At 53.8% G+C, this 12,162-nt stretch overlaps 1 protein-coding gene across 2 annotated transcripts; it reads right to left on the bottom strand.

The window, feature by feature from the left end:
* Positions 1-823: 823 nt before the first annotated feature.
* Positions 824-11,699, bottom strand: PLA2G15 (phospholipase A2 group XV). 2 transcript variants are annotated; one of them, XM_072816227.1, is made up of 7 exons: positions 11,455-11,592; positions 8,980-9,774; positions 8,257-8,413; positions 5,843-5,961; positions 5,496-5,594; positions 4,869-5,093; positions 824-2,762 (listed from the first exon to the last, which is right to left on the bottom strand). In XM_072816227.1, the coding sequence occupies exons 2-7, from the start codon at positions 9,131-9,133 to the stop codon at positions 2,251-2,253; spliced, it is 1,266 nt and encodes a 421-aa protein (XP_072672328.1). In that variant the 5' UTR covers positions 9,134-9,774; positions 11,455-11,592; the 3' UTR covers positions 824-2,250. The 2 variants fall into 2 exon arrangements, with proteins under 2 accessions (XP_072672328.1, XP_072672335.1); XM_072816234.1 differs by lacking the exon at positions 8,980-9,774 and having other exon boundaries at positions 11,455-11,699.
* Between the last annotated feature and the right edge of the window lie 463 nt (positions 11,700-12,162).

Genomic DNA, 12,162 nt, shown 5'->3' with positions numbered 1-12,162 from the left:
CTTTCTCTTTTTACCCATCTCCACTTGGTTCCCAGTCTTGGTCCCTTTCTTTGGCCATCTTGGTCTCTATCCTTCTCTCAGCCTAGTGTCTCTTTCTCCCTCAGCCTCTGTCCTCGGAGAGAGAGACAGATGGTGGGCAGCCAGACGGTAGAAAGTAGAAGGGTGGTATCTTACAAAAAACTCTAGGCTCTGGGGATCCCTGGGTGGCTCGGTGGTTTGGCACCTGTCTTCAGTCCAGGGTGTGATCTTGGAGTCCCGGGATCGAGTCCCACATCGGGCTCCCTGCATGGAGCCTGCTTCTCCCTCTGCCTGTGTCTCTGCCTCTCTGTCTCTCTGTGTCTCTCACAAACAAATAAAAATTTAAAAATCTAAAAAGACAAACAAACAAAAAAACTCTAGGATCAAAAGATGCTGACACCTGAAAGCTGAGAGAGGACAAAAAAGGCTGGGAAGGAAAAAATATGTATATAAATAAAAAAGCAAGCAAGCAAGCAAACAAACAAACAAGCTGGGAAGGAGAGTCCAGCCAGGGTAACCTGCACGTTGTCCTCTGCCCCAGCTCTGAGGCAGCTTGTGGAATCTGCCAGCCACGCAAAAGTCACATTCCAATGGAAATGTTTCAGGTCCTTGTTCTTAGTCCCTGGAGGGGAAATAGATTCCAGGAGAACAGGCAGGAGGATGAAGCCCAAATACGTGCACAGGAGCCATGCTTTGGTGCTAGACCTAGGAACGGTCTAGCCCCTGATTGCCTGCCTCTCTAGCCCCTTTGCCCCTCTGCTACCTCCCTCCTCTTATGCTCAGAACAGACCCTCAGCCAGGGCACTTTACAGCATCCAGAACATTTTTATTGCCAGAATCAAGGTACAGCCTGCTTAGAGCTCCACGAAGAGCCCACCATCCAGGAATGAAAGGAGAGATGCTGGGTGTGTTCATAACAGAGAAAATCCAGCTCCACAGAAACCCTGTGGGAAAGCAGCACAGTCCAGTCCAGCAGCACAACCCCAGACTCTGGCTCTGGGGTCCCATCCTATAGGCTAGACTCAAGTCTTGGCCTATAGCCGTTGCCCACTTGGAGATGACTGCCACCAAGGCAAATCCAGACTCTCCATCCCTGCTATTATAGGAAGATCAGGGAAGCACCTCTGGAACAGACAGAAAACTACCAGGGGAGCCCCAAGCCACCCTGCTCTCTCGGGGGCCCACTCAAGGTTCTGGGCTAGTGTCTGCAGACTAAACACCACTGAGCTGCCTGGAGGGAGTAGGTGCTGTGCAGGATGGACAAGAGCCCCATCTCCTCTCAGCCCTGTGCCAGCCCACCCGGATGCTAGAAAAGCCCTAGAGTGGTAATGTGGTGGTGGGATTCAGGGTAGTTCTGAATGGCCTCAGCTGCATCCTTAGTTTTTCTTCATGAGTCCCTAAAAGGCTATGGGACTGGGCCCTGCTCTCATCCTTGAACCACAGTCCCAGGGCAAAGGGAACCAGCATCAATACTGTGGGTAGGAGTCCAAGGGAATCGAGGCTCCTGGGACAGAGTCCCCAAGAACTGGAGGGCCATCTGCTGCTCAATCCTGAGCTAGGCTGTTCTTAGAGGTGAGGGAGGTAGGAATGAATGCCCCAGGACCTGGGAACCATGGAGAACACAACTCGCCCCTGCCTGCAGGAGGAACCAGGCTGCCTCCAGAAAGCCACAGTCAGGCTCACAGCAACTAGGCCCTAGGGAAGCCAGCAGCTCCAGCCACCCACAGCCAGTAGCAAGCCTACCTGTTTATGGCCAGTTTATGGGAAGATCACCATAGGGACCAGCCCATCCCTGGGACCTTTAGGGACAGGGAACACAGCTCAGTAATATCCCTCACAGGAAGGCTGAGGGGCCAGGGCCTGGTGGGTGAGTGTGAAAAGGCCACAGGGGTGTGAGGAACAAAGAGGCCCCTGAGTTCAGGATTGGGGCCAGATGCCAGCCAATCCTTGCCTGTGGAGCCAGTCCTGAGGTCACAGCAATTCCAGCAGCAGCAGCAGCAGCATTCTTCCCAGCAGGGATCCCTCAAGTGAGTCCAGACTATTTCTTCCTTCCTCACTCCCACAAAGGAAGGGTAAGAAACAGTACCTCCCAACGGCAGGCATTTCACAACCCAAGACTGAGGACCTTTGGCAGTCAGTCACAAACTGCTAAACTCGTGGGCCATGATAGCCCCAGAGGACAAGAGAAACAGCGGTGGCCAGGCCATCCCCCAGTCCCGCCCGGCACAGGAATCAGGGCCCAAGGAGCACACGTTTCAGATAGGCCAAGGTAGTGGCATTGGCCAGCATCTCTATGTGCTCGCTGCCTGGCAGTGCCTGCAAAGACACTTGGTGCTCCTGGTGGCCACGCCAGGCCTGGCACTGCAGGGCACTCTGCAAGTTCACGGTGCCGTCACCGTCGCCAAAGCAGATTTTGGGATCACGGTCTGGGAAGCTCTCATAGTAGAAGGAGTCTGGCGTGGGGACACCAGTGCCATAGAGGCAGTGCAGCGGCACGCCGGGCGGCACCATGGCTTCCACCAGCCCCTCCGTGTCCTGCCGCATGAGCCATCCATCTTTGAAGCCAATATCCTGGAAGAACTGGTGATAGTCCCGCAGCGTGTAGTTGGCTGTGGGCGTATGCACGAAGATCTTTTCAGGTGACCAGGTGTAGTTATAAGGCAGCAGCCAGCTGGTGGAGACGGCTGAGCGCTGCTGCTCCCGGATCTTCAGGGGCCTAATGACGGGGATCCGATTGTTGTCTCCTGCAGGGAGAGGGCTGGCTCAGTCTGCGCTCAGGAACGCAAGCCTCCGGGCAGCACAGTCCTGCCAGGCCCTCTGCTGGGCCCCAGTCAGGGGCCCAGTCAGCACTCCCGCAGCGCTACACTGTCATCATCCTGTAACTTCCATGGTTCCCTTTAAGTTTGCTATATCTGGGAAACACACGACCATGACTGGTTTCTTTCCTTCTGCATTTTGTTACCAGGGATTTGGGCAGCACGTACCCACAGGTGATTCACTGTGTAAACGGTACCCCCTGAGCACTCGTCACCAGGCTTGTGGGCACAGACCTTCGTGAAGGTGAATCAGCAGGTTGGCAGCCCAGACACATTCTTCTTTCTCTTTTCTTACACTAAGTTATGAAAATGTCTTGTTTTGTTTTTTAAGATTTATTTATTTATTCATTAGAGACACAGAGAAAGAAAGGCAGAGACATAGGCAGAGGGAGAAGCAGGCTCGTCACAGGGAGCCTGATGTGGGACTCGATCCTGGGACCCCGGGATCATACCCTGAGCCGAAGGCAAACACTCAACCACTGAGCCACCCAGGCGTCCCTGAAAATATTTTTCTTTTCCTAGGCTCAGACCTGCAGCCAGTCACCCCCGGTCATACTCTACTCATCTACTCATCTGCCTGTCACTGACCCAGACGGCCAGGCCTGCAGGAGACAAGGCAGGAGGGGAGGCTGCAGGCTGAACGACAGTCCTTCTCACACAGGAATTCCAACAACACAGCCAGTGAGGCCTCTGGGGAGTGAGCTGGAACTTGGAAACAGGGGCCCTGTGATCTCTTCAGGACACAGCCTCCCATCTCCCCGCCCCCGCTCTGACTGACTTACACACCTTCAGCTCTGCCTTGTGGGGTCTGGTGGTAGGACCCCTGAGGAAAGGGAAGCCCCTTGCTAGTCCACCAGTCCCCTGTCAGGGCCTAACAGAACAGTTTCCCAGAATCTGAGGCAAAGCTCTAAGGGGACTTACAGGAAGGCTCTGAGCCCCACCACAGCTGTCTCAAATGTAGTTGTGCCCACATCTGTCTTTTTAGGTCCAGGTGGCTGTAATGAGTCCTCATTAGATCTGGATTCACTGTCCAGCCAATCCAGGGTCTACTACTACTGGGAGAGGCACTAGGTCTGACCTGACTGCGATTATCAGTTGACCAACAAGTAGGTGAGGCAATGCTAATGATAGGAGGAAGGAAGCTCTTCAGATGCTTGGCATAGCCATGGCTCCAGGCTCCTAAAGTAAGGGGCCATGGGCTCATCCCCAGGACTAGCAGAGGAAGGAAAGCCCCACGGCTACAGCTGGCAGGCTCTCACAGTCATAAAGAGGCAGGTGAACTGGGGAGGAGTGGGGAAGGAGATGGCCTTCCCCAATGCCAGGCAAGCAGGCCCAAAGAAATCTGCACCTGCTTCCTCCCTGCATTACCCACAAAGGCTCCCCACTGCCACAGATGGAGGTATAACTCATAAACAGGAAACTGTAGCCCAACCTTCCTTCTGTGGGGCTAAGGTGGGCATGAAGAAAGGGAGAAGGCGGGACGCGTGGGTGGCTCAGCAGTTGAGCATCTGCCTTCAGCTCAGGGCGTGATCCTGGGATCAAGTCCCACATCGGGCTCCCTGTAGGGAGCCTGCTTCTCCCTCTGCCTATGTCTCTGCCTCTGTCTCTCATGAATAAAGAAAATCTTTAAAAAAAGAAAAGAAGAAAAAGAAAAAGGAAAAGGGAAAGGAAAAGAAAAAGAAAAGGGAGAAGGCTCCCCCAAAGAACTCTGGATCAAACCAAGTTAGGCCAGCCAGGCTGGAGCACAGTGTATGTGCACACATATGCAAGTACCTGTGTGACCAGCAGTTGTGCCACTGCATGTACTCGCTGTAAACCAATTTACACAGATAACCAAGACCATCAGCTAGAGAGATGAAATTAAGTAGTGTTCTCTTTTGGAAGAAGAGATGTTTGGAAAAGTGTACCACTCTGGAGAAAGAAGGATCCTCATCCAAGAGAAGAGATACAAGGGGGCCCAGGAGGACACTGCTGAAGGAAAGAGGGCACCATCCCTGACATCAGTCCCCCACACTGGCTCAGGCAGGGTCTTACCTGAGGCCAGGACACGCAAAGTCTTGGCCACGCCACCCCAGGGCGCACCCAGTGCCACAAATGCTTGAATATACTTGTTCTTCCAGGCCTGTGGCTGCCGCTGCAGAAAGTAGAGTGTGTACATGTTGCCCATGCTGTGGGCAACCAGCACCACAGGTCCCCCATACAGCTGGTACATCTCCTCGATCATCTCCCGGAGGGCCAGGAAGTAGGGCCCATTTTCATCTGTAGGCCAGAGCCAGGCAGCAGTCAGGAAAGAAGGGTCCTAGGGCCTGAACCACTAAATGTTCTTTAGGCCAGTTCCAGGACTCAGTGGGTGGGGAAAATGTTAAAACCCAAGTGGAAATGGTCTGGTTTCCCCTCCTTTTCCAGGAAGGGAGGAAACCTAGAAGCTCCTCTTCCCCTCCTCAGCCTCTTTATCTCTCCCCAGGGCTCAGAGGCCCAGGAATCCTAGGGTGAAGACTGGGGAAAGACCGGACAGATTGACCAGGGGTGACAGCTGTGACTGCTGAGCTGGACAGAAGGGCCCTGGGGGCAGGGGACACATGCCTTCAGGGCCCATGGTGGCTGTGACTTCCTCATCCCAACCTCCAAGGCGTCAGGGAGGAAGCAGGAGTGACCACTTACTTGGGGCTCGGCGCCAGTCGTAGGGGGCACCCCGGACATCCTCACCCCGTATATAGCCCCAGTCCACAAGGCTCTCTACCATGGTATGGAAATAGGAACCTGTAGACAGAAATGTCTGAGAATTAGAGAGAGTACAGCCAGTGCCAGCCACCCACACCACACCCAACAAGGAGACTGTGATATCTACTGTAGAAAAATCCTAAGGAGTGCTATAAGGCTCTACGCCTACACTGCTTAGAGACAGTTTACAGGCTATCCTTCCAAACTAACAGCATTCCTCCCACTCTAGGAATATAGCAGAACTTGCATCTCCATTCCCTTGGAGGGCATGAGGAAGGGCTACATACCCACACTACTTTTGCTGGGGTCCAGGAACTCCAGTGAGAAAGTCTTTCCAAAGCCAGGCACGCGTACATCCACACCATCTGGGAACTGGGTGGCCCGGGATGTTCTGTTGTAGACCAGCCTGTCGGGTGTGGGTGTGGGGGGGATATTGAGCTGGTGATCCAGAGGTGACACTGAACCTGGTGTGTCCTAATACTGCGCTGTTTCCTGAGCCATATTCCCTTACTACCCTTATATTTGGTAAGAAGTATAGAGGAGACTAAAAAGTAACAAAGCAAGTTTATAAAGCACAGATCAGAGTAACCATATCCGTCTGAGAACCCTAAGACTCATTCAAAGTTGACCCAATAACCCCCATCAAGGCAGTATTTCCTTCTCCATGTCATCCACCTCAGAATTGAGGTCTTGGATTGTGAAAGGGAAGTGTCAGGCCTGGCTCTGCCATCAACATATTACTTGACCCAAAAGGCAGTCAGCCTAATCTTGCAGGCTCCCGTTGCCCTATCTCCATAGATTCAGCTCTTGCCACCCACAACAACACATCGCAGGGCAAAGGAGGGGATACGTGCAGCATGCCACGTAATCAAACAGAGAAACCCCCACCTTAGAGCCTAAACACCTGTGGCTGCTATGTGGATGGATGGACGAGGCCTGGAAAAACAATGGGACAGGGTGGTGGGAGACAGGAGGAAAGCTTTGTGGTAGGCCAGGAACTCTGTTCTGGTCTCCCTGATACCAAGGAGGAAAATGTGCCCAAGAAAACACAGGCTACACCTGCCATCCCTGGTGGTCCTGAGTCTTACCCCCCTAATATCAGCGAAAGAAAGCTGACAAGATACCCAACATTGACCTAAATACTAGGTCTGGTGGCCCATTTTCTCTAGGGCAATCTGTAGATTAACTCAATGGCCACTCAGCAAATTATAGAAAACTTTCTAGAAAGCCAAAGCAGCTCTAAACAGGTCAGATGTCCAGTGAAGGTAGGCAAGCCCCTCTCAGTATCGCCTGACCCTTCTATTGGCAGTACCTGAGACCATGTCTCGGTATAAAAATAGAATTGCAGATCAACAGCCCAGAAATAACTCTGATCACATACAGAAGAAGAAAAAGGCAACAAAGCAGGTGTCATCAACAACATAGAAAGGCAAGGCACCTGGAGAACCAGCTAGTATGTCTCCGGGGAAAAAAAAGATTTGTGATACTCCGTTCAGCTCAAACATATACTGTGCACCAATTGTGTTCCTGGTTCTACTGCTATAAAGATAAAAGAGATACAACCTCCGACTTCAGGGAGCTGGGTCTTAGCTCAGGGTCACACAATTCTGGGCTTAAATCTTGGTTCTGCCGCTTACTAGCTGAATGGCCATGGGCAACTCTGTAACCTTTTTGAGCTTCCAGATGTCCCCACCTGTAAACAGGGTTGAAAACAGCACCTGTTTCATAGGGTTGCTCTAAGACTAAATGAAAAAGAGTATGTGATATGGACAGTGCCTATATTAAATAAGCAGTAATTCCCAACACATTATTGTCTTACCAGGGAAATATTCTTGGAAACAAAGTTTGGCACCTGATAAGGATGAAAGGAAACAGGTCTGGAGGAGGGGAAGGTTAAGAGCTCTGGGGAGTGGAAAGGGAAACTTGACAGAAGGATCAGGCTCAGGGTTTTCTGTTTGTTTGTTTTTTAAGATTTTATTTATCTATTCATGAGAGGCAGAGACACAGGCAGAGGGAGAAGCAGGCTCCTTGTGGGGAGCCCAATGTGGGATTCGATCCCAGGACCCCAGATCACGACCTGAGCCAAAGGCAGACACTCAACCAGTGAGCCACCCAGGTGCCCTCAGGCTCAGGTTTTAAAGGGTGAATGGAAGGAATTTACCAGGCAAAGGGTGTAGACATAGATTCCAGGCTGAAAGAACTGCATCTACAAAGATATGCAGACCTGGTATGTCCCAGGAGGAACAAGAAGCTCAGGGGCCAGTGGCCAACTCAGAGGCAGGGAAGAGGTGGAGGCTATGCTGAGGATATGAATAAGGCCCAGAGCATACCATCTACAGGGAAGGTGGTGCCTGGCTGGCTCAGTCCAGAGAGCACAAGACTCTTATCACGAGGTTGTGAGTTTGAGTCCCACATTAGGTGAAGAGATTACTTAAAGATAAAATCTTTAAAAAAAAAAAAAAAAGGAATTCATGCAGAGGGTGTGAAGCACAAGGCATAAATTGGAGAAGGTGGGACAAAAGTTGCAGGAAAGGGAAGAAAGTTCTATCTGGGAGAGTGCAGAGGTGGGGCAGGCCAGACTGAGGAAATGAGAAAGGCAAGACCTCGGGGCCTGTTGAAGCAGGAATGAGACAGAAATGAGTTCTAGAGAATTTTTTAGGCTGTGTCGGTGAGCAGCACCCATCTGTGCCCCAGCCCCCACCTGATATTGTCAATCCAGCAATCAATGATGACAGGCAGCAGCAGTTCGAGATTCAGCCAGAGTGTGAAGTAGCTTTCCGTCCTCTTGGAGCAGAGGTAGTGCACAACCGTTGGCTTGTCTAGCTTTGCCTCCAGCTGGTTGCCCAAATCACCAGGCACTGCAGGCGGACACAGAGCATGCATGAGGCACTGGATCTGACAGCCTGGGGACCTCTGAGGCTTGAACCCAAAGGCCTTCTACCCACTGCCATCCCAGGTTACAGAGTAGGTAGGGCCTTGTTCACTCAAAGAAGGAGTGGGAGACAGGACAAAGCACTGGGCCACTTAACTAGCCAAAACTGAATCCAGGGAAGGCACTCAAGGACAGGCTTGTGGATGGGGGGCAATGAACAGAAGCACCTGCCAGCCTCATGAGAGCCCAGTAAGATTCCAGAGAGCAGGTCATCTGGAGGGCCCTCGCCTCTCGGCACACCTGGACCCTGTGTCAGAAACAGCTACCCTGAAACATCACACCATTCCAGCCACAGCCCAGTAGGGGTGGGTGTGACCAGGCCCCAAGGACGCCTTCTCTCTGTTCAAGCTGGTTAAGAGACCAGCTACACCGAGCCTGGTCTGCACAGAACACTGGGAACCTTGTGACACCTAAACCCATCCCCATGGTTTCACAGCCCCACATTAAGTCCCTTCCCAGAGTATTTACTCCCATTGACCTTCCAGGCCTCACCTTCTTCCACAAGCCATGCTCTTGACACCTTCCAAGCACATTTCCATTTAGAATCCATGACCACTGAGTGAACATCCAGATCTTGGCTCTCCTGGTCTCGGCCTGGGCTCTGTGAACCCAGATCTAAAGAGGGCATGCCCTCCCTGTACATCATCTCACAAAGTCCTCAGGGCAACCATGGGAGGCAGGTATGCACCTACCTTCACCTCCCTTAACAATACAGATGCAGAAGTGAGGAGTCCTCAGCACGATGGTGCAGAGACCTGGGTCATTATCTCCACCAAAGAGGAAATGGCTATAGGAGGAAGTCACCAGATTTGCTGTGCTTGAATGCCCTTAGTCCTGGACAGGCTGGACCTCTAAAAATAGCAGTGGTCACTTCCTAAGCCCCTTTTTTGCTTATAATTAGGACATCTATGTACCTTTCACCTCAAATAACACTAGGAGAGAATATCTTTACTATGCCCACTTTACAGATGAGGAAACCGAGGCTGAGAGGGGTAGAAATGGCTTGCTACAGTCTCCTCCTGCCCAAGGTCTTCTTCTGTCTCTGCTTCTCTGGTCTCTGCTTCCTCTACCACCAATTTGGGCCTCACTCATAGACGCTGGTCACCCTTGGATGCTGATCCTCTGATGGCCAAGGTCAGGTCTATGCTTTGGGCCCAGAAACAACAACTCTTCCATCGCCCACCATGGGGTTTCTCAGGATTAATGCCAACAGCTTCGCTCTCTGAGAAGCGAGGCAGATCAGGATTCTGTGACTCTGGGTGGAGCTTGAGGCTCCTCCACCGTGACCTAGGATAACCAAGAACTGAATGAGTTAATGAGTGCAGTTGGCTACCCGCATCAGGAACCATACATTTCCCAATGCCACACCCTTCATACTCAAGACTCCTTAGGCCTACCCATGGCTTCCTGTGGGCCTGCAGGATAAAGTCTAGATGACCCAACCTGTCACGGGCTCTGCACAATCCACTCCTCCCCCAACTCCATTCCAAACAGCCTGGACTGCTTACTTCCTTCCCTCTCATATGTAGTTTCCTCTGCATGAAACTCTCTCCTGGCCTCAGCTCTAACCACATACTCCAGGAAGCCTTCCCTAACTGGGTTGGTGGACTCTCTGTGCTTGCCCAACACAGATTTCATCTCTGGGGATCCCTGCAAGCTTAGGGAACACATGGCCATGTCTGCCCAAATTCCATGTTGAACCTGGAGTATTTCCTGGCTTAGAGCTCCTGGTGGGGGCCCACCTAAGACCACACAGCCTACCAACCCTACCCTTCTATGACCTGCATCATCTCCATTTAAAAACTCCCATTAGAAAGAACACAGGGGGCACACCTGAGTGGCTCAGCAGTTAAGTGCCTGCCTTCGGCCCAGGGCGCCCAGGGCGTGATCCTGGGGTCCGGGGATCGAGTCCCACATCCGGCTCCCTGAATGGAGTCGGCTTCTCTCTGTGCCTCTGTCTCTGCCTCTCTCTCTCTGTGTGTCTCATGAATAAATAAATAAAATCTTTAAAAAAAGAAAGAACGAACGAACATAGGGGTCATGCTGTAGCAGATTCAGTATGTAGCATATACCTTAAAATGTCTCTGCCCTTGGGAATCCTGGTTGGCCACCAACTCAATACTTGAATGAAGCATCCAAGGCCCCCCAAGACAGAAGTCTCACCCCTGTCCACCGCCACAAGGAAATAGTGTGGCTCCTGTATAGTTGCAGGGGCCAGGACCAAGGGGAGGATAGGCAGGGGAGGTCACTTAGTCTCAACATAGCCCAGTCCAAATTGGTGTGGCAGGGATGAGTACAGGCAGGTTTCTTGACGTCTGTTCATAGCGATTGTCCCAACCCTAACCCCTGTCTTTAGTCATCCTCAGGTTCCCTTACGCTCCTGCCTTAGGCCTAAGGTCACTCACTGGCTAGGTTTGAGGGTGGGATAAGGGAGCCATTCTTTTCCCAAAAAGCTTCCTTTCGGTAATGTCTCTTGAAACATACGGGCTGGAAGGGTGGCGAGAGAGAGAGAGCGAGAGAGAGAGAGAGAGAGAGAGAGAGACTCCTAGCCATGCCCAAATCAACAATGAGGACCCTGGGGATCAACTCCGAGAACACCCCCACCCACAGCCAGGCACCGGCCCTCGGGAGTGGGGCCAAAGGCCCTCGGGTTCTCCAGCTAAAAAATGGGCAGAAGGCGAGGCAAAGCTTGGGGCCGACGCGCACAGGCGGACAGCCGGAGAGTCGGCCCCAGCCCTCGCACCTACCCCACGATCCACAAGGGAAGGCGAGCGGGCAGCGGCGGACCACACCCGCGCCCAGCACGGCCGAGGTGGAGGCGGACGGACAGACCCAGGTGACAAGACTGACAGTCATACGCTCCCCCACCCCACGCTGGGGGCAGATGCAGACCTGGACGGCAGCCCCGCCCGCATCCCGTCCAGACGGACGCACGAACCAACGGACCCGCCGCCTGGACGCGCTCACCTAGCACCACCGGAGGGCGGCGTCCAGCGAGGAGCGCCGGGTCTGCCAGCAGCAGGAGGAACAGGAAGCCCCCCGGGAGCAGCGCCGCAGGGCAGGGACCGCGGCGAAGGCCCATGGCGGGAGGCCGCCGCTCCAGGTCCCGGGTGCGGATTCAGCGCTCCGTGCTCGCGCCTAGGCCCGGGCGGCGGCGACGCGCTTAACCCCGCCGCCCGCACTCGGCCACGCGGCCGGGCCAATCAGGGCCCGCCTCCCCGGCCGGCCGGCCAATAGGGAGTCGCCGCCCGGGCCGCCCCTCCCCGTCGGAGCTCGCCGCCCCGCCCCTGCGGGTCCCCGGCCCGCCGCTCGGACCGCGCCGCGCGCCGAGCGCATCGATTGATCGGGGCTCCGCCGCGCGTCTCGGCGGTCCCCGAGCGGCCAGAGCCGGGTCGCTGCTGCCGGATGCGCAGCCCAGCCCTGTGCACCCGGACCCCACGCTGCGCAGCCCTCACGTCCGAATCCTGGCTCGCCCCTGACCTGGGGTCTGGAACGGGTCGGGCCGAGCGCGGATTCAGTCCAGTGCGGGCCGCTGCTGGAGAACCGTGGCCAGAGCAAGGGGAGGGAGGGGAGAAGTGAGTCCTGGAGAGTTATTTGGCCTTAGGGGACCGGGAGCTGACCCGGACCTTTGTGCAATCCCCACACCGATTCTTCACGCCCTGCCCCTGACGGCAC

This window comes from Canis lupus, chromosome 3, assembly GCF_048164855.1.
Source record: "Canis lupus baileyi chromosome 3, mCanLup2.hap1, whole genome shotgun sequence".
NCBI classification, from domain to species: Eukaryota; Metazoa; Chordata; class Mammalia; order Carnivora; family Canidae; genus Canis; species Canis lupus.
The sequence above is the reverse complement of the archived record's forward strand: the minus strand, read 5'-3'. Positions and strand labels throughout refer to the sequence as shown.

Excerpts from the sequence above, each read along its gene's own strand:
- PLA2G15 (XM_072816227.1), bottom strand. The coding sequence starts at position 9,133 with ATGATGTACAGGGAGGGCATGCCCTCTTTAGATCTGGGTTCACAGAGC. Across the intron at positions 8,414-8,979 it reads AGCATGGCTTGTGGAAGAAG|TGCCTGGTGATTTGGGCAAC; the intron begins GTGAGGCCTGGA and ends GTCCGCCTGCAG. Across the intron at positions 5,094-5,495 it reads CGACTGGCGCCGAGCCCCAA|ATGAAAATGGGCCCTACTTC; the intron begins GTAAGTGGTCAC and ends TCTGGCCTACAG.